At 38.0% G+C, this 25882-nt stretch overlaps 1 protein-coding gene across 1 annotated transcript in view; it reads right to left on the bottom strand.

Annotated features, from left to right (window-relative positions):
* Positions 1-400: 400 nt before the first annotated feature.
* Atf2 (activating transcription factor 2) overlaps positions 401-25882 on the bottom strand; it is a 75079-nt gene continuing 49597 nt past the window's right edge. The window contains 5 exon segments of the mRNA XM_076569695.1: positions 401-2840; positions 2842-3047; positions 8416-8521; positions 13681-13887; positions 15949-16098. Of these exon segments, the coding sequence (XP_076425810.1) occupies positions 2817-2840; positions 2842-3047; positions 8416-8521; positions 13681-13887; positions 15949-16098 (693 nt within the window). The 3' untranslated portion in view covers positions 401-2816.

Here is a 25882-nt window from a genome sequence, read left to right on the forward strand (position 1 = left end):
AAGGATGGATGACAAGTTGTTCTGGCTTAGGCAGCTGGAAGAATTATGTAGTCACCAGCTGATGAGAGACTGAAAAAGGGCAGCTGAGGGAAGGTGAGATCAGGTTGAACAGGGCTGAAGATGTCTTCTCAGGTCTGAAGTTTGGGTGGTGTTCCAGATGAGGCCCATCAGTTGGAAAGGTCACTCGGTGTACGTGCATGGAAGCCATTAGTAAGCACAGAGAAGAGAAGCTATGCCTGCCGTGGTTAAGAGCCTTCCAGAGGCTTTTATTCCGTATTTCAGATACGGAAAGACTTGCAGGCTCCTCTCAGGAAATTTAAATGCCCTGAAAAACGGGGTGGGGTGGGGAGAGCAGGCAAAACTTTATGAAACACAGATAAAAACAAGCAAATTATAAACATAATTTAAAGATAGAATTTATTCTCTGATGGTTTAGTCATGCAAACTGTACATAAAAGAAAATAGTACAGTTTGTGTAACATTGCAAATATAAGGACTCAAAATGCTAGGTACAGAAGTAGTGTGACATCCGGGAAGTCAAAATGGAAATTTTTTGTGTTTATACAACTAATAATGATTTTTATTTGCGAGTACAGACTGATTTACAATGAGAGCTTTGTCAACTGTGTTAAGTTCGTTAACCGTTACATGACTTCTCACATCTATGTACTTCTACTTTACAGTTGCAAGAATCTGTTACCAAAGAACTGAAGCTTTCACAAATCTGAAGATGAAAGAAAAATGTTGAAGTTGCAGAGTGAGACATGAAGGCTCTGACCAACCTTATTCATCTACAATGAAAAGAGCTTGCCTGGAGAATTCATGTTTTGTGCCTTTGAGATCAACTCCTTAGCGTAACTATGACAAAACCATGATTAAAACTGATTACTTTTAATATGAGATCAGGTTGAAAGTAACAGACACAAATAGAATCAGCAACCAAAATGCTCTCATTTTTAGTAAACCAAGTAATAAAATTCCTATTATCCTCTTACTTAAAAGTCCTGAAATGTCATTTATATAATTTGCATGTTTCCCAGTCTGGAACTTAGGCAGGTGGGATGAGGATTCCCCTGAACTCTCAAGGGTACTCCATACATACAGGCTTTGGAAATGTCAGTCTCATTAAGAGATGGCACCGAGACCACATGATAGTGTAGTATGAATGCAGAACAGACTACACAATTTATAAACACATTACAGGTATTTACAGAATGGAATCCTGCTTGAACGCCAGAAGTTGCTACTGGGTAGGACTCAACTATTTTACAAAGTTTTCTTACACACATCTACTACTTTTTTATTTTTAATGTTTAACAATTTAGTCTATTTAAAATATTGTACTGTATTTTGAACATAACTGCAGAATAAAAATAGATAATGGCACATTAGAAAACTCAGTATTCCACAGATGACTGGGTAATGAGCAAAGTTGAACTACAATCATCTCATCAGAACAAGCTACTTCATGGAATGTTAGTTCTCCAAGCCTGCACAGTAATGGCATCTGAAACTGCAGTCATCTACTGCCAGCATCACACTGAAGGCATCGTTAAACATTCAAGCAAAGATCGCTGGCATAAACTATTGGAAGATGCACACACACACACACACACACACACACACACACATACACACACACACACAGACACACACACTCATTCTCTCACTCACTCACATTCCCACATTATAATTACATTGTTCTAAAGATAGATACTGATTTTTTTTCCACGAGAAACATTATCAAAATTGGCTACTAAAAGATGACAGTGCTTTCACAAGAGTAAGTACAAGTTAGCTCGCAAGTACAGGAACAACAATGAGGGGAACAGTCTTAAATTTCTAAGTCGTAATTTTAGGCTTTTCTGGCAACCACACCATACTTCATTATGCATAAACTTCTCACTTTGTCACCTGAAATCTGCAAAACAAAACAAAACAAAACAAAACCACACTCAACAATAGAAACCAAAACAAAACAAACCCCAAAATGACAAGAGCAAATTTTAAAAATTACTAGACATCTGACAACCCTGTATCATACATTATATAATTTCATAGTTTTCAGCCTCAAGAACACAGGTTTAAAATACTGAATTTAAGACTTAAAAAATCAAGTCATTTTTTTGAAATGCTCAAGATTCCAAAATTTTTGTCTACTTAATCTTAAAAACATTGCAGGGTGGTGAACGACTTTGATTAGTCTATGAATGTGCATAAAGCACTAATGTTTTACTACTTTTACTCACTTAAAAAAAAGTGTTTCTAATATTCTTCCTTTTGCATAATGTGCAAAATAAAAGGCAAACAGATTAAAAGGAACTTTCTGTCTTTTCTTCCCTAGTGCCTTATGTTCATATTACAAAGTCAATAGGGACTCTGCAGAACTTTGGTATAAATGATAACAAGACTACCATCACAGCTCAGGGTGAAGGGGTGGGCAAAGAAATGGGGGTGGGAAGAGTGATTCAGTCAACACCCCCATTTATTAAAACACCACTAAACAGAAGTCAAACAACCCACAATGAATTATGGTACAATTTACACATTGAGCACAAAAAAATTAATAAATCGAACAATACTTATAAAAAAAGCAAAATCAGTCTTCCAGAGACTAAAAACTTGTTCAGTCTGATCATGTTACTACACCAACTCTAGAGCCAAATATAACTTCAAGTAAAAAAGACAAAAAAAAAAAATAAAATAAAAATAAAAAAAATTTACAACCACAGATTTCGCATAAATGCAAACTGGTCTTTCCTTGATTTCCCTTTGAAGTCACTAGTCAGTATCTAAAGCTGCCGCACTGAGGGTCTTTAATCAACTTCCTGAGGGCTGTGGCTGGGAGGAAGGAGCCATGACCATCTGGGAGAGCGCAGGCTCCGTGCTCTGGTCCGCCATCTGGGTGAGGACTGAAGTAGCCACAGCTTCTGCCTTTGACGTTGAGCTGACTCCATTGGATGTGCTGACAGAGCTGTGCTGAATTGCTTCTGTATGTGGGCTGCTTGGCACGGAAAGGTCTTCTGAACTGTCATCTTTATCAGCAGCTGAGTAAAAAGAAAAATCATTCATTTTCTCAGAAGTATAACAAGAGAGCATTAATGAGTCGAGTCCCCACACAAAGCTGCACAACTGAAATAAACTGGAGGGGCTCCAATCAGAAAGTAGGCAACTGTGTCTGCAACAGGCCAAATGAAGGTACGCCTGTGTATCACAGGGTCATCAGACTTGCTAAATAGGGTCAAAGAAAACAAGGTAGGGCCAGGTAGGTGGTGCATGTATTTAATCCCAGCACACAGGAGGTAGAAGCAGACAATCTCTGAGATCAAGGCCAATCTGGGCTATATAATGAGACCCTATCATGAAATAAACAAACAAAATAACAAAAAGAGGCATCTTTTTTCCATACATCTGTAATCCCAGGACTCTCCAGAGACAGAGACAGAAGGATTGCTAGTTTGAGGACAACCTGGGCTACAGAGTTCTAGGCCAGCATCTAGCTACACAGCAATACCTGGTCTTTAATACAACAACAAAGTAAGGCAAGTGGCTGAAATATAGCTGCTCATAGATATAATCAGCATGTACTGAGCAACACATTTAACAAAACTAGTCTATCTGCTTACCTGTTACCCTTATTAATAGGTTAAAAAAACTATTTATAACCTCATGAATAAACAAAATGAATCTTACATACAAAATTGTATTTTCAACTATTCCCTCTGCATTTAACAGAACTGTACTTTTTGTGCCTGAATTTCCATCCACTGCAGTCATGGATGATTACAACACCTACATCTAATGATGCATACACATGAGAATAAGTAATATTCAAAGACTAAATGTCACCAGCTGTTAGTGCTATACAGATGAATTGAGATTCAAATACATATCCATATATAACCTAAGATATTGAAACTGAAGAAACATTCAGGAAAGAGCATCTAAGTATTTGTGGAAACAAATTTACAATATTTAGACCTGAGCAACCAATCTCTTACATCTTTATTTTATTAGACTAGTAGAATATTTTGATATTCCACAGATAGCTATTTTCTAATTTGCAAGTTCTAGATACAATGATGACATACACAGTTGGTCCCATCCTTTAATCATTGACGCTGTTCTTTCCTTTTTCACATGCAGTCCCTCTTTGGATTTATTTAATCTGCTCCTTGTGTTTCTTGACTTATCACAGTGGCATATTATTCCTAACGATACAGCTTAGTTTTGTTTCCTGCTCTACAACAGACAATACCATCCTACTAAACACATTCTCATTTTTCCTTCCCTCTCTTAGGGTTTTGAAACAGGGTCTTACTGTGTGGCCGAGGATGGCCTTAACCTCATGGCCAATCCTCTTGCCTCAGCCTTCTAGGTGCTGGGATTACAGGTATGTGCTGACATGCCCAACTTGGATGTTTTCTTTTCCATGTGACTTGTTTCACCTGGCATTAAAAATAAGTTTTAGTTAAGTGTTTAGAAAGTATTAAGGCTGTCTAGCAATTGAGAATGTAGACCAGCCTACTTACTGATGGGCCAGATGCCTATTGACAATGGACCTTATGGAACAATTACCCCATGATTTGTTATGTAAAGAGTGGACAGTGGGTACCTTGTAGAGGGAGAAATAATTGACAAGTATAATGGGCACAAATAAAAGTCCTCATTTTGAGAATTTTCTGAAATATAGTAGTTCTTATAGAATTTATACATCAGCATCAAATCCAAGTCTTTTTGAAAAGCAGATTTTTAAGATATATTAGTGAAATGAGATCCTATCTTTTCCATAATGTGCTGTAAGTGCAAAAATATTTCCCTGAATCAAATCTGACCTCAAACTACAATTTTAAAAAATCTCAATCAGAAATCTTAATATATGAATCAGAAAAAAATACTTTAGGCGACAATGAATGCTGTAACATACTTCTAATTCTATTCTTCCACCAATGTAACAATCACGTGTTTAAAGAAAACACTGGCAATAACAATTCAAATGGAGAATATTAAAAAGCTGTTATTTTACTATTATTCTTCATCAAAACAACAAGCTAACCCTTCGTCTGAATGTTAGGTTCCAGAAAAACATCAGCTCTCAAAGACAGGGAAGCTGACTGGTAATATGAGAAAAAAATAAAAATATAGGGAAAGAATGACTCAAAATGAAACAGTTAGAGGAGTGCTTACCCAGAGACTCACAGAATTGGCTAAAGCACATCTTTAGGCAGTACAAAGAATTACCAGTTATAAATTATTAGGTAATTATAATGTGTTATAAAATACCTTTGCAATGTATTACATATGTACTTATGTCTAGCTTTAGTAGCTGAGGGGAGAAAATGACCAGAATAATCAAAGATACTAGAAAGACACATATGCTGCCCTCAGAGGACCACTTCTAGCTTAAATCAGATGTTTGAAAATTCAACTCCTCTTGCTCTGTGATGTGTTTCAGTGTGTGGAAGCCAGAGGACATTTTGTGGGAGTTGGCTCTCTCCTTCTAACTTGTGAAGACAGGGCATCCTTTTGCGCTTGTTATGTGTACTACAGACCTGCTGGCTTGTGACCGTCCACATAGTTCTCCTGTCTCTTTCTCTACAGATGCTTAACCAGCATCTGGCTTTTTTATATGGTTCCAGGGATAGAACTCAGGTTGTTAGATTTGTACAGCACATGCTTTGCCTCAGACATAAGCCCAGCAATCCAATTCTTTACCTAGGTTCCCTACCTATGTCCATACATATATTCAATAATAAAATGTATTGATATTCAATTAGGCTCAAGAAGCTTCCATTTATAATTATACAGACAATAATACAATTTACATTATATATGCTCATATCTAGAGAATAGAAATTCATACCAATAAGATCATGAAAGTAAGTATTAAAAGTGCATTGTGATGTTTTTTTCAATCAGGTTTCCTATTATTTAACAACTAGGGTGCTTATCACTCAGTTTACCCATACTGAAGGGTTTCTTAGGATGTGGTACAGAACTTTCAGTACTGAATTTCATTAGACAATGTTTCAACTGAGACCTTATGAGTGCTAGTACTGCCACTCTGACCTAAAAGATCTGTAATAACTTTGAGCTTCATTACACCTAGCTTTCTTTCACAGATATTTGAGAAGATTCAGCTGGCACTGCGGCTCATCACCACTGACTGGATGGGCTATATTCAGAGTGTGGAATTTATTTCTTCAACATCTATTTGCCTAATCTTTGTTACTTTGACTACTGACCGAAATCAGATTTATATACAAATTTAAAATAGAATTTTAAGTCAGGCAGGGTGGAATATGTCTTTAGTTCTAGCACTCGGGAGGCAGAGGCAGACGGATCTCTGAGTTCGAGACCAGCCTGGTCTACAGAACGAGTTCTAGGACAGCCAGTGCTACACAGAGACACCCCGTCTCAACCCCCACCCCAAATAAATAAATAAATAAATAAATAAATAAATAAATAAATAAATAAATAAAAATTTAAAATTTCAACTAACCTGATTATCTAAGAGTTTATGAATTATTAAGAGTTTATGAATGAAGGTTTTCAGTCATTTTACTTAACAATAGAGACATTAACACTTCTGTATGCTTAAAATGATGTCAAACAATCATTAAATCATTGGTTTGTGGACTGGAGAGATGGCTCAGAGGTTAAAAGCATGGCTGCTCTTCCAGAGATCCTGAGTTCAATTCCCAGCAACCACATGCTGGCTCACAACCATCCGTAATGAGGTTTTGTGCCCTCTTCTGGCATGTGCCGGAACAATGTATACATAATAAATAAATAAATCTTAAAAAAAAAAAAATCATTAGTTTGCACTGGGCAGTGGTGGCACACGCCTTTAATCTCAGCACTCAGGAGGCAGAGGGAGGTGGATCTCTGTGAGTTCAGGGCCAGCCTGGTCTATAGCATGAGTTCCAGGACAGCCAGGGTTACAAGAGAAACTATCTTGAAACCCTCTCCCCACAAAAAACAAAACAAAAGAACCCCCAAAAACGTTGGTTTGCATTTATTGAGCAATAATAATTAAATAGTTGAAACTATCCAATCAGTAATAAAAGATTTTAAAACTGTAGATTATTTTCAATTAAATACAATGTAAGAGTTAATTTCCTAATTTTACAAAATCATTCATAGATTTCCTTTTAAACCATCAAAATCCAAGGAGGCTTTCTTGTTGAAGAAAATCATGTATGCATAATGTTGAACTCAGTAGCATCTATGGGAAATTATGTTGTTAAATCAGATGGGAACCGTAATGGCCTCATCCCTACAGCAATCACTGTTAATACAAATCCCAAACATAGTTCTATATGGTTCCAATTTACTCAACAATGTGTTTCACTGGCCTGTCAAAATGACTAGATATCAAATAACAGAGATTTATATGCTCAAAACAGACAAAAATCAGTATTCTAAATATATATGGCAATTGAGAGTAGCTACATCTACTGAATCTTTTAAATTAAAAAATATTGCTCATTTTGATGAAACTGCTTACAATTGACTACAAGTAAAGATGGTAGCCATTAAGTTTTATTGTAAGTACCTGAGGAACTGTTTGCATCCAATACAAAATGTTTCCTTCTTTTGAATTACTGACATTGGCAAATTAAAATGAAGTGGATACATATGGTTGAAACAATCTTCACATTTACAAATATCCTGAAATATTACTAAATCATAAAAACGAAAGGCCGTGGGTTATGTATTATAAATGTTGCCTAATGCATCCCCAGCTCTGTTATTTGTTACGAATTTATATGTGACGGACAAAATTGGCTATTTACTCAGGAGTAACAGCTGGTTCCAACACTGTGCATCTTGTCAAGAAGGACATTAGAGAAAGGAAAAAAGCACAATTAACCTCGACAAAGCTGGAAACAGAAGAATCTCATTGGTGGGGGCATGAAGGAAATTTTTAAGAAAATAATTTCAATACTGTTCTGTTTTAGCATTTTTATGACTAATGTGATGGTGCCACATAAAAGCTCACAACCACACAAACACTCTCCAATGGTGACACTCTCTAAAAAAGAATAATAAGATATAATACTATAAATGGAGAGTGTGTGGTTGAATGAAGACAGTGGATTAAAAAATTCTCATCATTACTAAATGGGGTTCTGTCAATTCGAGAGTAAGTGTTAGCTGTGACAACAAAGGACCGGTGACAGGAAACACTGTACTTCAGACTGTTTAGCTAGCCAACTTCTGATCCATACTGATGCCTAGGGAAACTGGGCTTCCCACCCCAGACTATCATAACCTTGCAGAAATCCTGATATTTACTCGTAAGTACCAGAACGACGACGGCCTGCACTTTTTCCTGGCAGCTCTGCTCACCCTGGCAGTCTGCCTGTCACTGCCGTAGCCTACAGCGGTAGGTGATGGACCATTACTCACCGTGGTAGCCAGACTTCTTCTGCATGGCGGTTACAGGGCAATCTTTATGAGCCAGGAGAAGCTGTTTCAGCTGTGCCACTTCATTTCTCAGCAGGGTGACTTCGCTCTGGAGGAGAAACAACTCATGTGCCTTACCAGTGTGAGATAAAACATATTTGACTATTTAAAGAAGGCGAGGCTTAAGGTACGAAAACTGGATCTTTTTGGCATAATCAATATACATCAGTTTTGTATTTTAGCATTTATACAAAAGTTTTTAGTTTAAAAAACTGAAATCATATCAACACCATAACTGCATCCTAGCTCACCATTGCCATGGGAACCCTTATGCACTATAGGTCTTCTTTATTTTACATACGTTATATGCTCTTTTGATTATTTGAAAACTTGAAAATGTCAATAATTAGGGTGGATTTTCAATGATTCCATTCACTTTTTAAAAATGAAAAGTTCATCCTGGAAATGCAATTAAGCAAATTCAAAGTTTATAAACAAAGAAATTACATTTATTCAAGAATCATGGATCTTTTTTTTTTTTTTTTTTTTTTTTTTTTTGGTTTTTCGAGACAGGGTTTCTCTGTGTAGCTTTGCGCCTTTCCTGGAGCTCACTTGGTAGCCCAGGCTGGCCTCGAACTCACAGAGATCCGCCTGGCTCTGCCTCCCGAGTGCTGGGATTAAAGGCGTGCGCCACCACCGCCCGGCTAAGAATCATGGATCTTTAAACTTAATTGTTGAGCACCGTCTGGGCACCAGAACCAATGAAAGTGGATGTACTGTTAAATGTATTTGCTGCCTGTGACATACACATCTAAATTTAAATATTATGTGCATGGTGATCTGTTTCATTCCTTACAACAGAGGACTTTAGCCTTTGTTTAGGATGCATTCATTTTCCAAGTTCTACATCAAAGTTTCCAACTGAACAAGTCATTCTAATTCCTTTGGTTCAGCACCATATATTAAAAGCAGAAATTGGTGATCATTTACCAACACTTATGAGTTAGAAATACTATGGACTTAATAAATTAGTAGCATTAAAAAAGTCATTATAAATATTTCTTCTCATCTGGATTTCCATTAACTCTAACCATCTGGGTTTCACCCATGAACCCCAAACTATTAACAAATGAGAATATTTAGCACACTGGAAGACATGAAATTGCAGGCACATAATCCACCAAAACACCTTTTTTAGACAGGATATCACTGCATCCCAAGCTGGCCTCTAAACCACAGCAATTCTCCTGCCCTAGGCCTAAGTGCTGGATTACTCCAGCCTCCACTTCACCTTTTAAACCAGAAAGCTGGATGCGAAATACTTTAGCAGATTAGTCTTATTAGGCCTTCTTCAGTGACTGATGACATGAGAACCAGTCAAGCAATCTGAAAAGTGAGTGTGTGCAAAGTTTTCCACACCCCTACAACACTGCAACAATGTACTAAAGCGCAGAACAAACTCTGTGCTAGTATAACCCGAATTAGTAAGAGGTGAAAATATATTTAGAATACTGTATTTAAGAATAGACAGTGGGGGCTGAGAGATGGCTCAGTGTCAAGAGCACTGGCTGCTTTTCCAGACAATTCCCAGCACCTGCATGGCAGCTGACAACTGTCTGTACTCTAGTTCCAGGGGATCCAGCATCCTCACACAGACATATATGCTATAAAAGAAAAATAGGTGGTTGTAGATTCCTCTCCAACAAACATGACTATGGTGATATTTTATTTGTACTGAAATGTGATTTTAATTTTATGTTAATAAATAAAGTTGCCCTGGGGTCAGAGCTATTAGAGCCATAGCAAGAGTGTGATGCTTAGAAGAGCTAGGTAGATTTCTGTGTGTTCAGGGATACAGCCAGTATTGGAGACATACGCCTTTAAGACCTGGAGGGCGGTACTTACAGGCAGTGATGAGGCAGTCATGTGGTTGGGTTTACAACCAATGAGAAGGCAGAACAGAAAGACTATTTAAACACAGACAAACAGGAAGTAGCTCTCTCTCGGGGAAGTTAGGAGCACTGCAGGAGGTAAGATTTTATCTCTGAGCTCTGACCTCTCGGCTTTCTCTTTTACATTGGCTCTGTGTTTCTCATTTTAATAAGATGATTGGTTACATCTACACATGACTGCACCAGCACTGAGGAGTAAGCGAGGTTCCCAGTACCAGCCATGGTCTCCCTCTTGTGAAATGGGTCTCAAGTCTAATCAGGAGGCGTTGGTTACCACTGAGGGTGCATGCCACTGCACCAATAGGGTTGTTGTGTTATGCTGATCATTGATACGGTTTATAGGTGTCATAGCTGGGTTAAGATTGTTGACAACCTCCCTCCTTTTGGAAGCATGTATGGCACCTTCTGGTGTCATGAAAGATAGTCAGGGAAGCAGCATTTAGGTTAGTTCCAGCTCAGGGGCCTCTGGGCCTTGTTTCCTAAGTGTATGATGTCTTACCAATAGGGACTTACCTTCCACCTCCAGGGTGTGGGTGGAGGTGGGGGTGGTAGGGAGAGGGTAACCAAGGGCAACAGCAATAGACTGTATGTTTTCTGAGTCTCCTGGACAGCCCTGGCTAACAACTAAAAAGAGGGTAGATCACGTCTGGTACTGGCGATTTTGCTACATGGTCTTTGGCTCTTGGAGGAAGTTTTATCCACCCAGATGAGAAAGGCTCATTAAAACTATGTATATATATTCATGCACAGAGTATTATAGTTTTTTGGGTTATGTTCTGGAAATAGTAAACAGTTTAGTTCCTTGTGGCTTTTCCAGATGTCCTATTGTTATTTTACCACCTGTCTCCTCTTGTATTGATGAGCCCCCCTTTCCCATCTCCTGTATCAGACTACTTGTACACTGCTAGTTCCCTTTATCCTCCTTGCCCACCCCTACCTCTTCTGGATTTACCTTCCTGCCTCTCCCTAAGGAGCCCCTCCCTTTTCCCTGAGCAGATCTCTTTTGCCTTCCTAATCCCCTCTCACCCACAAAGTCTCACCAACACAACTGACTAAATGTTAGCTGAACAAGGAACACCACCAACGAACATGCCAAACTGAATGGAGAAAAGCCCCAAGGTCTCAACTCTACACAAAGAACTCTAGGCAACTGAGAAGAGTTGGTGCTCTTAAGGAGAACATACCAATTGTTTGTCTAGTATGACTTCTCCTCAAAACACACATACAGGTAGCATTAGATAGACTCAACAGGACACACACACACACACACACACACACACACACACACACACTATATATATATTATATATAAATATAGATATATAGTGTATGTGTATATATATGTGTGTGTGTATATATATATAATATATATATATAGTGTGTGTATATATATATATATACACATATATATGTAGTAATAATTAGTTGCAAAAAAGAGGCCATGAATTTGAAGGACAGTGGGGAGGGGTGTATTTTGGTTTTGCAGGGAGTAAAGGTGAGAGAGAAATGTAAAAAAAAATAAAATTAAAAGGTTTTATTAAGAACAAAAAAAGATACACTTAAATCACTTTATTAACATGAATATCTGAAAATGTAAGTAACAGTAATTAATATTCTAACAGGTTTGGCAAAGAATAATTTTTGTGGTCTATGTATAAATCAGAAATATAATGTTTCATTTTATTTAAAAGAAAAAAATTAATTTTATTTTAAAAAACTGGAAGTTTCTGAGTAAAATTCACTTACCATGATAATGATGATAATATTTACTAAATCCTAGTATATGTTTGGAGTTTATGTTGTTTAGTAAGTTGTGATTAATCTGTTTTTCAAATTATTAAAATTAGATGGTTAAAAATAAGTTTTGTAAATGATTATTTATTCTAAAATAACCAAATCAATATGCAAAATGCAACAAAGGCTTTTAAGGATGTCTGTCTCACACACACGTAACGAAATCTTGTTATAAAATTTAGTTTGGGCCAGGTGGCAGTGGCACATGCCTTTAATCCCAGCACTCAGGAGGCAGAGGCAGGCGGATCTCTGTGAGTTCGAGGCCAGCCTGGTCTACAGGGATGAGATCCAGGACAGTCACCAAAACTACACAGAGAAACCCTGTCTTGAAAAAACAAAAACAAAAAAAAGTTTGGGTAAGTGCTATTCAGGGTGGTAAAAACAGTTTTCTAAGCATTTAAACAATTATATTTATAGTACTTTGCAGACAGATTTAAGGAAGAAGGAAGTGTCCCTGTTCCTATTAGTTGTGTTTATTTAGGAAGATTCACTGAAAATTGGAAATGGATAATTCAAAAGATTGATCTAGTCACATGCTCACAATACCAGCTACTTGGTAGCTGAGGCAGGAAGGTCTTGAGTTTGGAGCAAGTTTGGGCAATTTAGTTGTCTAAGCTGAGATTCCTAAGTAATAAAGGAGGCACTGGTACAGAATGGTGAGGCTCTGATTTCAACTTCTAGTACTGCTGACCTATATTAACAAGCTACAACTGATTACCATTACTTTCCAGTTAATTGGTAGTTCAAAAGCTACTACTGGAGAATAACCACAAGTCAAAAGCAAAATGATGAAAACAGAGAGAAAGGAGGAAGGACAAAGAAGGGAAGGAGGGAGAAGGGAGGATCGACCAGTTGGTGCTACCTGATACTTGTATTGGAAATCTTACCAAAGACTTGAATGGGGACGAAGCCTTACAATCTGTATAGTACATGAGGTCCTAAGAAATGTATGAGGCACATCGGCAGGGCAGTAGGAACTCATTTGTTCTGCCACTGGCCAAATTGTACCCGTTCTGTGGATAATTAGAATCCTTCAGTTTCCAAAGCTGTTTTCAATCTGGCACCTTTCATGATCACTATATTCACTTAAAAAAAAAAAGGAACAAAATAAAATTGTAATTGTAATTAAAAGAATGTAAAACCTGCCACTGAAACTACTTTATGGTTAATATAAACCAAAAACAAACAAACAAACAAACAAAACAAACAAACAAAAAAACCCAGTAACATTTTTAAAGTTTTTGAGAACTTTATAAAGTTCAAGCAAAGTAATTAGGGTATTTGTGAACCACACAAATAAACAGTTACACATAAAATTTCTTCACTATGCTAGTGTTGAAAGTTTAGTATTACTTCATGTCATTTTCACAAAGGTTCAGAAACCATGGTTTACTATAGAGTCCATATATATGTAGTATACATCATGTCCTCAATAAAGTTTTGGAGGATCATCTAGCGAGAAATGGAAAAACTATGTTCCCAACTAATAAACACAAGTAAACTGTGCCTTTGTGCCCCATACCTGCAGCTGGCCATTTAGTGAACTCAAGTCTTCTGCTTTCTTCTCTAAGGACTGAACCCAGACTTTCCTTTTCTGTCGGCATCTTGAAGCTGCTGCTCTATTTCGTTCTAGAAACTTTCTCCTTTTTTCATCAGGATCTTCATTAGCTGCTCTTCTTCGACGGCCACTTGTATTTTGGGTCTGCGGAGTTGTGTGAGCTGGAGAAGCCTGTGACAACATGGAGAGAAACTTGTATTATTGTGTAGTGAGTAAATTAAAACGGACAAGACACAGCATTAAAGAGAGAGTGCTGCTTAACTTTATGCTCTAAAACTTGATGACATCAGCACTTTGGAACAACATGAAAATCACCCTGGGGCTGAATTCCTTTTACATAACTAAGCTATATGATAGCAAAATACTCAATGTGATGTTCAAGTATGTGTGTTTGTGACTGTCTTGCTAAAGAAACACAGCAGTAAAATGACTAATGACATTCTGCTATATCCACAGATCAGTGCCTTGTTCAGCCATCATCAGAGAAGCTTCCTCCTGCAGTAGATGGGAACAAACACAGAGACTCACAGCCTGATAATAGGCATGCACAGGGCTTGCTTGGGTTGCACCAGATGGGGTCTTAGAAATGAAAGGAGAAGTAGACATACACCCCCATCCCTAACCAGAAGCTATCTTCAATTGATAGTCACTTGCAAATGAAAAATTAACGTTCTCCATGGCAGTCTCACTGGGGAAACAAACCACTCTTAAGACTAGACTGCGTGCCCAGCAGTCAATGGCCAACTAATCTAACTCAATGGCATCTTTGGAGGATCATTATCTCATAATGTTAAGTCAGGGAACTCATTTTATTTTTACCTTATGTTCCTTTGTGTATATTGTGGCTTCCGGTTTTGGTTTTTTATGGGATTCCTGTATGTGTCTCTGTGTTTACATGTGTTTCTTGGTCCTATTCTGATTTGTTTTTGATTTATCTTATTATTCCTTAGATGCCTGTTTTCTTCCTTCCTCTTTTGTTTTGTTTCTTCAAGACAAGGTTTCTCTGTGTAGCTCTATCCTGGAACTTGCTCTGTAGACCAGGTTGGTCTCAAAACCACCTATTTGTTTTCTCTCTTTCTTTCTTTCTCTCTCTCTTTTTTTTTAGTTTTTTTGAGACAGGGTTTCTCTGTAGTTTTGGTGCCTGTTCTGGATCTCGCTCTGTAGACCAGGCTGGCCTCGAACTCACAGAGATCCGCCTGCCTCTGCCTCCTGATTGCTGGGATTAAAGGCGTGTGCCACCATGGCCAGGCTGCCTGTTTGTTTTCTAAAGAGAGAAAGAAAGGGTGTGGATCCAAATGTGAGGGGAGGTGGGAAGGAATTGGGAGGAGTAGGGGAGAGGGGAAACCATAATCAACATATATAAAAAAATTTATTTTCAATAAAAGAAAAAATTCATTTGTATTTTGACAAACTATTTTTATAAATGTTCTTTTTAACTCATTTTGTATCCATTCAACCCTTTGAAAGCTACTCATTTTAAGTTTACAACATTTTTCAATTCTATTTTAAAATAAAGTTTATTAAATATGCCAGTTTTTCTAAAATAATTTTTATAATAATACTTATTTTCCAGGTAAGGATAAGACACAGGGCCTTGATTTTCATTAATGGTCAGTTTGGTTATCTTTGATTAGCCCAGGACATAAATCTTCAGTCATTATTCACACTATGTCGTACACAGGGACCATCCAATGTTAGGGACCCTCATAGTCTTACAATCTCAAACTGCGCCACAGCAGTGGGGGAGACAGGAAACAAACTCTTGAAAATGATGCTAAGGAAAGAGAACTTCGGACTACCAGCATGTGATCCAAAGGAGAAACTGGAAAAATTACTTTACCTATTATTAAGCATATTTCAAAATAGCATGATCAAATAAAATATGTTATTTATGAACATATGGACTTGGCAGGCAAGTCACCAAACTATTTCATACTCTACACACCTTAAGATATAAAATAACCACTTAATCTTTTGTTCAAATAACTAATACTAAAAATTTATACAGCGTTAGAGTTGGTGATATGGCTTAGAAGGGAGCTTATCTAGTATGTTTGAAATGCTGGGTTCAATCTCTATCAGCACAAAACAAACATCAAATTAAGATGGTTATATTTATATTATATTCATATGCTGAGAGACTATAAATATATAAAGAAGTCACATAAGCTGTACTGTGTTTTTCTTTTTAAGGATGACCAGAGTGGTGAATAATGACACCCCCACACATACCGGCGTCTCTGTCGTGGATGTGGCCGGCTGCTGTAAGGACTGCTGACGAGATTCTTCTGACTGAGTCCTACCCAATCCACTGCCATGACCTTTTACAGTATCACCGTTGGTAACTGGAGGGTGTTGCTGGGTTAAAGCAGCTTTTAATCTCTGAAATGCAAACACTATTTTAAAAAATGGTTCCTGTGTATAGTAGAATATTATTTTACGGTGTGTTACTTTTGCTTATGTTGCATTTGTTTAACTCTGTGAAGCTGTGTTACTGTGCCTGTCTAAAACACCTGTTGGTCTAATAAAGAACTGGTTGCCAATAGTAAGGTAGGAGAAAGGATAGGCGGGGCTGGCAGGCAGAGAAGACACATAAGGAGAAATCTGGGAAGAGGGATTGGAGAGGTAAGATCAAGCAGGAGGAGGAGGGCATGAGGGGCCAGCCACCCAGCTACACACACAGCAAGCCACGGAGTAAGATACGGAAATAAGAGAACGGGAAAAGCCCAGAGGTAAAAGGTAGATGGGTTATGGAAAGCTGGCTAGAAACTAAGCCCAGCTAAGGCCGGGCATTTTTAATTACGAATAAGCCTCTGTGTGTGATTTATATAGGATCTGGGTGGCAGGACCCCCCAAAAGACCGAAGACCACCCACCAACACCTGTGTTACATGCAAATATAACTCTCAACATACACTTTGACTAAAAAGTAAAAAGATTGTGTTCATCAAGGAACACATAAAAAATTTGGCTTTTTAAAAAAACTGTGTTCATTTATTTCACTTCACTGGGTTGTATTAAACATCAGTATGACAAACTAGGGCTTTGGAAAACTCTCTTTGTCTAGCACAACTACAGGACCTTATACTTTGTTCTTCACTCTGAGAAGACCTAAAACATGAAAATATTGTATCCAGCCTTGTTCAACTTAAAAAAAAAAAAGGTTAATTGATTATTTGTATGTTTTTACCTACCCTCTCCCACCCTATGCCCACATCCCTTATGTACCTTTGCCCAGATTCTAAGATTGAATTCTCTTCTTTTCTCGACAGGTCTGTTTGATCTCTGCTTTCAGGTTTTTAGTATTTACTAAGATGGTGGCCGGATGTTGCATTTTAAACGTATTTTACTTACTTGTGTGTGTGGATACATGTCACACACAGAGGACAACCTTTTGGGAGCAGATTCTCTCCTTCTACCATGAATTCCAGAGTTGAAAGCACTTTTACCTGATGGGCCATCTCAGTAATCTGATGTTGCATTTTCTGGCCACTATGAGGATCTGCTGTACTGAAGAATTTAAGATTTAAATCTATGGTCCCACCCCCTTCCTAGTATAAAGACTGCTCCTCCCCCCCCCTTTAAGATTTACTTATGTGTATGTGTGAGTGCCTGCAGGTATGTAGGTGCACTGTGTTGTGAGCCTGGATACCCTGGAACAGAGTTACAGGTGGCAGGGAGCCACCATGTGGATGATGGAAACAATCCAGGTCCTCTGCAAGAGAAGCAGGTGCTTTTTAACCACTGAGCCATCTCCCTAGGCCTGAAGATCTACTTGTTTTACTTTATATTTTGCCAGGATCTCAATCAGACCTTATGAACTTGGATAGTATGACAGATCCAGTGTTAGAATGCTGCCTTAGACATCACTGATGCATTTCTTTATAAAGATACAACTTCAGCTGGGCTTGGTACATGCCTTTAATCCTAGCACTGGGGAGAGGCAGAGACAGTTAAATCTCCGAGTTCAAGCCAGCCTGTTTTATGCATCAAGTTCCAGGTCAGCCAGACCTACATAGTGAGACCATTTCACAAACACCCACGCGCTTGAGAAAACACACACACACATACATACACACACAGAGACTGAATGAATGAAACTCGAATGAAGCTTATTCTATAATTAGGTACATTTAATTATTTTATCTACCAACCGGATAATAAGCTCTTCTAGAGCAGAGATTATCTGGTATACTTTTCTGTATCCTGTTTTAGCAAATAGTTCACTGATTAGTAGAAACATGATTAATGAAGGGACTTCAGTGACCTAAGAGACCTGGAGCCATTATTGCTGACACTGTTCTTAGTAACTGAGATGTAGCCCTTAAGTCCCAAATAGCTGAGTCAGAGACATTTTTATCTCACCCTCCCTCCCAGTAATGAAAAAACTGAATTCAGGGCCTTGTGGATACTCGGCAACTATTCTGCCATTGAGCCTCTGCATTTTCTTAAGAGACTTAGGTATGTATCTGGAGGGAAGAGTTATCTATGGATGTGTACATCTGTGTGTGTGTGTGTGTGTGTGAGAGAGAGAGAGAGAGAGAGAGAGAGAGAGAGAGAGAGGGAGGGAGGGAGGGAGGGAGAGAGGGAGAGAGGGGGAGAGGGAGAGAGAGAGAGAGAGAGATGCTGTAGTTGACTGAGTGCTTTCCAGACTTGCTAGATGTAAATATGGGATGTTGAATGGTAGTAACAACTGGTAATCATTACTCCCTGTTTTCTCTGAGTGTCCAAGCACAGATGTTCAAGAAGAGCTTCTGCAAAAGGTTCCTAAGTAATTCTAGAATTGCTTTCATTTATTCCAACTAAAACAATTTACAAAATTCTACAAATATCCAAACTTTAGCAATTTCTTCAATATAGAGGACCCATATTCCATAAAAACCGAAACATAAAAATGTCTCCAGAATTCACCTATGATCATGATTATAGCTGTGGATTAGTGGGCAGTTCCTCTTTTTGTCAATCTTTTTAGATTAGAGATATGATTTTAAAATGAAGTCAGTAGTTAAAAGTTTCACTGAGGTGTATGTTATGTGCAGTGATTTACTCATTGTATTCTACAGTTTTCAGAGTTTCAAGTTGCATGTATTCTGCAGCAGTTCGTTCTGCCAACACAATACCCTGCTGCCTCTTGCCACAGCATCTCCATCCCTGCCCCTAGGAAACGCTCCTCTGCTTTTTGATGCTGGGCTGTTATCCAAACTATCACTGCAAAAAGCTGCACCCAGTGCATAACCACTTAAATCTGCTTATTGCCTCTGTGAAGCACACCTGGGGTTCATCGGTGCTATTTTATGACCAGTAGTTCCCAATGTGTTTTTAATTGGAGACTAGTCCCACTTTATAAATTAGATAAACAACCATCATTTTACTCAAGGTCATACAGCAAATAAACTAGTTCAAATACTACATCTGAACAGACCTAATTTTAAAGTACATAATCTTCCAGGATACCCTGTTGTATATATTGTCCTTAGTATTACTAAAAACACAGAACAAAAGATCATCAGAGACTACATGATTTAATTATTCAAATAAAAACCACTGGAACTAAATGAGAATGACAAGCCAACTGCTAAACCACGTCAGCCAGATGGGCGTGTTTCTTTCTCTTTTCTGGCTGATTTTATCAACGGCAAAGGCATAGTGTTTGCAAGGTTCTAGCATCTTCATTGGTCAGCACACTTATCGTTAAGCCTTATACAACTAAGACACAAATTTAGACTTAACTTTCTGAAACTACAACTGAACAAATCATCAATCTTCAAGTCTCAGTGTCTTCATTTAGCAAATTAATGATAATTTGCTTGTAGGAATTGAAGTGAAAATTAAACATAACACGCAAAACTATCTGACCCATAAAGGGATTTCTCAAATATTGTTTCCTTATTTCTTTTCCATTAAACAAATAGATATGTTCTGTGTTTATGCACGTGCACACACATGGAGCACAGGCGGAGGCCAGAGGACAACTTGTGGGCATTGGTTCTCTCCCTCCAGTGGGTGGGTTCTTGGAATCAAACTCAGGTGGTCAGGCTTAGTTAGTATCAGGTGCCTTTATCCACTGAACTATCTTATCAGCAGGCTTCCTTATTTCTTCACAAGAGCTACAGAAGCCTGTAGGTTCTCAGCATAGGGGCAAAAATTGGGAGGGTTTAATTTAAACAATTTTTACTTTCCAAATGTCCTTGGGGATCATCTGAAGTATTGCTGTGGCCCAACATTCTATACATAAGTGATGTGCAAGACCACAAAATCCAGATGTATTCACTGGCTCCTTTTCTTTCTTTCCTCTTTTTTTTTTTTTTTAAAGCAATTAGAAATAATAATGTTAGTAACAAATACACAAAAACAAGACTACTAACAGATAATGTTGAATGGATGGATTATAACAAATGAGATGACTAATCAAATCAGTAACTGACTAGAATCAGGAAAATTTAGGAAACTCTTCAAGAACTGAAGGCAGAAAGATACAAGCTGGAAAACAGCATTGTAGGTCACCTAAACAGAACAGAGGAGGAGAGTCTGGGGAGGTGGCCAACCCTCAGATTGATGCCTTTCATCATCAGAATGTTAGACATCAAAATACAAAGAATAATGCCTAATCTGTGCTGGGACTTCATTTCTGGATAAAAAATGTATAACGTATTTAGAGGTTGAGCTTAGTAAATTTTGTGAAGGCAAAACATGTTTAAGTCCTTAGGTAGAAAACATCGTAGAATTAAAAAGCATTTAAAGTTTTATAGTCAAGAGCTTAGCTCAGAATTAATGAAATACAGTAAGTACACATAGGGGAGCCTGAAGTACATAAACATCAGTCTCCTGAATAATCTTTAGTAGGGCAAGTTACTACCATACCAAGCACTTGCAGCACTGCCAGTGTTCACTCATTACCCTCCCTTGACTGCCCTAGGGTACTCAGGACCCATCCAGCGAGGAGCACTAATGTTTGCTCCATGCTGTTACATTGATTACAATGGGTCTGACTTACAAAGTGTGCCACTGGGTATAAACTAGAAGAAAGAGATTTTAAGGGTTAATTGACATTGCTCTGAATTGCCAATTTTTTTTTATTTTTTTTTTTTTTTGGTTTTTCGAGACAGGGTTTCTCTGTGTAGCTTTGCGCCCTTCCTGGAGCTCACTTGGTAGCCCAGGCTGGCCTCGAACTCACAGAGATCCGCCTGGCTCTGCCTCCCGAGTGCTGGGATTATAGGCGTGCGCCACCACCACCCGGCCCGCCAATTTTTAAAATTACAACAAAAGTATATGTAAGCTAAAAAAAAAAAATAGATTAAGCAAGGTGATAAAAGTAGTCAGTAAACTTATAAACAAGTGATACAAAGATATCTACAATTTACTCATATTCTTTTTTATGATATTTTAAAATACCTTTGATAAAAGAATTAATGCAAATCTAAATATAAATTGACATTTGTTTTACAAATTGACCTTTAGGCCGGGCAGCTGTGGCACACGCCTTTAATCCCAGCACTCGGGAGGCAGAGCCAGGTAGAGCTCTTTGAGTTCGAGGCCAACCTGGTATACAGATCGAGTTCCAGGACAGTGAAGGCTACACAGAGAAACCCTGTCCTGAAAAACCAAAAACCAAAAAAAAACCCCCCAAAACAAACAAACACACACACACACAAAAAAAAAACCCCAAAAACAAAAACAAAAAACAAATTGACCTTTGGAACTGTCAGAGATACAGAACTCAATCACCATGGTACAAGTGAAGAAACTCCCTGGACCTTGAAATTTCTTCTCAAAATCACAGACTGAATTACAATAGAGAAAAAGGGAGACTGTTGACTGGCAACTCAGGATTTTAAACAAGAGCTTTGCAAAAATAAGAGTTTTAGCATAGTAGTTAAGTATTCTAAGTACATTTGCAATCAATTAAGTGTCATATATTTGTTAAGTCCATATTAAGATCATTATTGCTCTCAAAAGAGAAGTTTAATATTAAGTAAATAAAAACTGAGTATCTAGAGAAATAAAGGTTGAATACTTTAAATAAAGGTCTATGATCTCCAACATATGCAATAAAGCCAGGGCATAGTTTTAATTTTAAGGTAAAGGTATCCATCCACTGTTTGAAAGAATAAAACATATTTTCTAAGAAGCAGACAAACATGTTTGCATTTAAAGTTAATTTTTAATGGTATAAATTTCAACTGCTATACTGAATTTTTCTTAGAGACAGATTATGCCAGTTAAAGGATGAATAGTTTGTTGTGCTGACCCACCTGATACTCTCATTCTTCAGAGGTGTTTGCTTAAAAAAATTGTTATTTATGTTCTATATTTATGCAACACCTGAAAATAAATGTTTATCACAGCTGTCAAAACTAGGTAGGAATAAACTACTCCATCATAGTTCAAAGAAAAAGCTAATGTGCTCTAGGAGCAATTTATGAACAAGTCAGATCCATATTTCACACGTGCCACAGCAGCTCATCAGAGTGATAACCCTCCTTCTCCTGGGTGTTATCCTACCATCTGCTGCTCTAGTACTTATCTTTATTTTGCAACTAATTAACAGCATAATCTTCTAAATTCAGCAAGTTAATTATCATTATTGTGGTCTTTGCAGTATCATCAGTCCTCATGAAGTCTTGTCTTTCCACCCCTAGAGAACATATGAAAATGAAGTCGGTTGGGAGAGGGTCTGTTTCTTTGGTGTGGGCTCATTAGGTGTTTGCTGATTAACTCAGCATGCAGAGACAGGTCAGAAGAATTCTGCTGAACATGAGGTTCCATGCAGGGCCCAGCTAAGTTAATGTAGGTTTCTGAACAGTTGCCAAGATGCCCTCTGTCAGCTTTTAGTAGAAACCCCCTGCAGAAAAACTACTGGCTACCCACTGTGTGCAAAGTTATTTCTTGGTTTGTCACACAGATCTTAAAGAAGTCACACTGGAGGAACTCACTTTATTAAACCTGAAACAGACCTCCAAGGTGATTCACATTTTATAAACATTCAAAAAAAGTTATATTATTAAAGGAGTAATATAAAAAATAAATTATCTAGCTGGGTGGTAGTGGTGAACGCCTTCAATCCCAGCACTCGGGAGGCAGAGGCAGGCAGAGCTCTATGAGTTCAAGGCCAGCCTGGTCTACAGAGTGAGTTCTAGGACAGCTAGGACTACACAGAGAAACCCTGTCTCAAAGGAACCAAAGTAAGTAAATAGTCTATGGTTTATGTGGTTAATGACAAATCCCTTAAGCCTAAATTTCATGAGATCTAGTGTAATTTTGTAGAAATTCACAAAGCTGTTCTATAGTGTTAAAAAGTCCCAGATAAAATTGGATATTTATGAGTTTCTATTTATTTCGGTATCACATTCTTGGTTTTCCAAAGACCTGAAAGTTCTTTAAAATGTTTTTAAAGCATGAGCTGCACATTTCAGCAGAAAAACAAAATATCAAAATTGTGTATCTGTAGTAGACACAAACATATACTATGTAAGTGTAGGCAGTGGGTATCTGAAATTAGGGAGTTAGAGCACCTGTTATCAGATACGGACAGAATAAAACCAATGCAGTAAAGTAAGTTTTTGAGAGATCTATAACTAAAACAGAATGCTTTAAAATGTTCAGACATGGGGCTGGAGAGATGGCTCAGCAGCTAAGAGCACTGGCTGGTCTTCCTGAGGAACAGAATTCAGTTCCCAGAACCCACATCGAGGCTCACAATGGTCTGTAACTCCAGTTACAGAGGATCCATGTCGTCTTCTGGCCTCTTTGGGCACTGCACACATGTGGTACATAAACATACACACAGGCAAAAAACACTTCTACCCATAAAATATAAATAAACAAATCTTTAAAAAAGATATTCAGATCATTGAAAACCAGCACCACTACCAAAACAATAAAGCAAAATCCAACTAAGCGTAGTGAAAGGGAAATTGAAGTGGGAGCTTCAGACCGGTAGAGTCACAACTGATTAAGCAGTACATAGATCTAGGCATGTGAATGGGAACTCATACATTTGGAAAGCACAGATGTAGTGTTCTACCTCTGATGCAGGAAATCATTTAATTGATAATTAAGATAGTCCTGTATGCTGGGACAGGAACTCAATGGCAACCTTCTTCAGATGGAATGATAAAACTATTTGTTAAGTCTTTTCAACTCTCAGAAGTTTACTAAATAGGACGCTGTTTTCAAATCTGTAATTTTAATATATGTAAACTGTGTTTCAGTGTAAATTGTTTTTAAAAGTTGTCCCTGAATTACAATTTCTGTGCACAAAAGCTATCATGAATGGCATCAATGTAACAAGACAACAAAACCCAAATATCTCATTTGTAGGATATAACCCTAATGTTCTAGTTGTGAAAACAAATCAATAATTCCATTCCAGATGGTAAAACTCTAGACTGTCTCATGATCACTAGAAATGTATCCAAGAAAATTCTCTATTGTGCATCTTGCTTGGAGAATGTCTTAGTACCCATGAAATGTTTGTTAAATAAATAGTAAGGGACTGTAATAGCTGTAAATCAAATGCTTGAAGATCATCAGAGATGGCAAGTTCTCACATGATTAAAACAGAAATCAGTAAGAAACAAGTAAGTGGAAAGGTCCCCAAATATGTGAAAATTTATGTAATGCATTTCTAAATTACCCACCTGCCAAAGAAATCATACAGGAAATTAAAAGATTCATCATGATGAAAATGTAGCATATCAAAACTGGTAAATACAAGAAAATTTATAGCTATAAAATGCCTGTAATAGAAAGTTAAAAGTTTTTCAATAAATGACATAGGCTTCTACTGTAAGAAGCTAAAAGATTAGGAAAAAGAAAATTTTAAAAATTAAGACTACAAATATAGCTTTAAGAAAAGTAAAAGTGAGCTGGGTGGTAGTGGTGCATACCTTTAATCCCAGCACTTGGGAGGCAGAGGCAGGTGGATCTCTGTGAGTTTGCAGCCAGCCTGGTCTACAAAGCAAGTTCCGGGACAGCCAGGACTGTTACACAGAGAAACCCTGTCTCAAAAACAACAAAAATGAAGAAAGAAAAGTGGGGGGGGGGGGGGGGAGGAGAGGGAGGAAGGGAGGAAGGAAAGAAGGAAGCAAGGAAGGAAGGAAGGTAGGTACATAGGTAATCCCAGCACTTGGAAGGCTGAGGTAGAGAGACTGCTTCAAGTTTGAGTGAACTTGAGTTTTAGGCCAGGTGAGGTTACAGGGTGAGAACTTGTCTCAAGAAATCAAGCTGTAGATTAAGAGACAAACTTTTAAAAAATGGATGGGCTGTAGCTCAGTTGGGAGAGTGCTTGCCTTACATGCACAGAGTTCTGGGTTTGATTCCTGGCCTCATATAAAGCACATACCTGTAATTCTAGCACTTAGGTGGTAGAAGCAGAACGTTAGGAATTCAAGGTCATCCTTAACTACATAGTAAGTTTGAGGTCAGCCTGGGTTACATGAAAAAACAAAAGGTTAACGGTGTGTCTGACTAGGGTATTTGTTCAAGAAAACACAAATAACCATATCCCCAGAGACACGTAAGAATGTGTGCAGTAGCTGGCACTGAGTGCAGATTAGTGGCAGTGACCACCCTGAGCATTTGTGAGGCCCTGGATTCAGTCTCTATAACTAACTGCAGAGACATTACAGGACAAGAAAACAACAAAATGTACATGGTGGCTTTACTCACAATAGCTCACTCTGGAAACTAGGGCTCCATCAGTGAGAAAATGGACAAAAAAATTGTGGTACAATCACATAATGAAATGCCACTCTGCAATAAAATGAAGTAGGTTACGATATATTTAACAACATGAATAAATCTCAGAGACACATGCTGAGCTGCACACAAAATAGTGTATGAGTCTATATATACTTAACTAGAAGTTGTGGTGCCAAACTACAAACCAGAGATTGTTGCATGATACCTAATAGATCTTATAATAAAAGACCTGGAGCCAGATATTGGGGTAAATGCTGAAAAATCAGAGAGACAAAGGAACAAACCACTAGAGAAACTTCTCACCACTACTGAATCCTGAGGCCAAATGGAAGGCAAGATCCTATTTCCACAAATGCTCTCACTGAAAGCCTCTGAGTCCTCAGCCAAAAGGGCTCTTGTTCCTGTCTTCTCAGGCCTTATATAGCTTTCTCTGCCCAGCCATATTCCTTCCTTCCTAGTGCTGG

Source organism: Peromyscus maniculatus, chromosome 4 (genome assembly GCF_049852395.1).
Source record: "Peromyscus maniculatus bairdii isolate BWxNUB_F1_BW_parent chromosome 4, HU_Pman_BW_mat_3.1, whole genome shotgun sequence".
Classification (NCBI taxonomy): domain Eukaryota; kingdom Metazoa; phylum Chordata; class Mammalia; order Rodentia; family Cricetidae; genus Peromyscus; species Peromyscus maniculatus.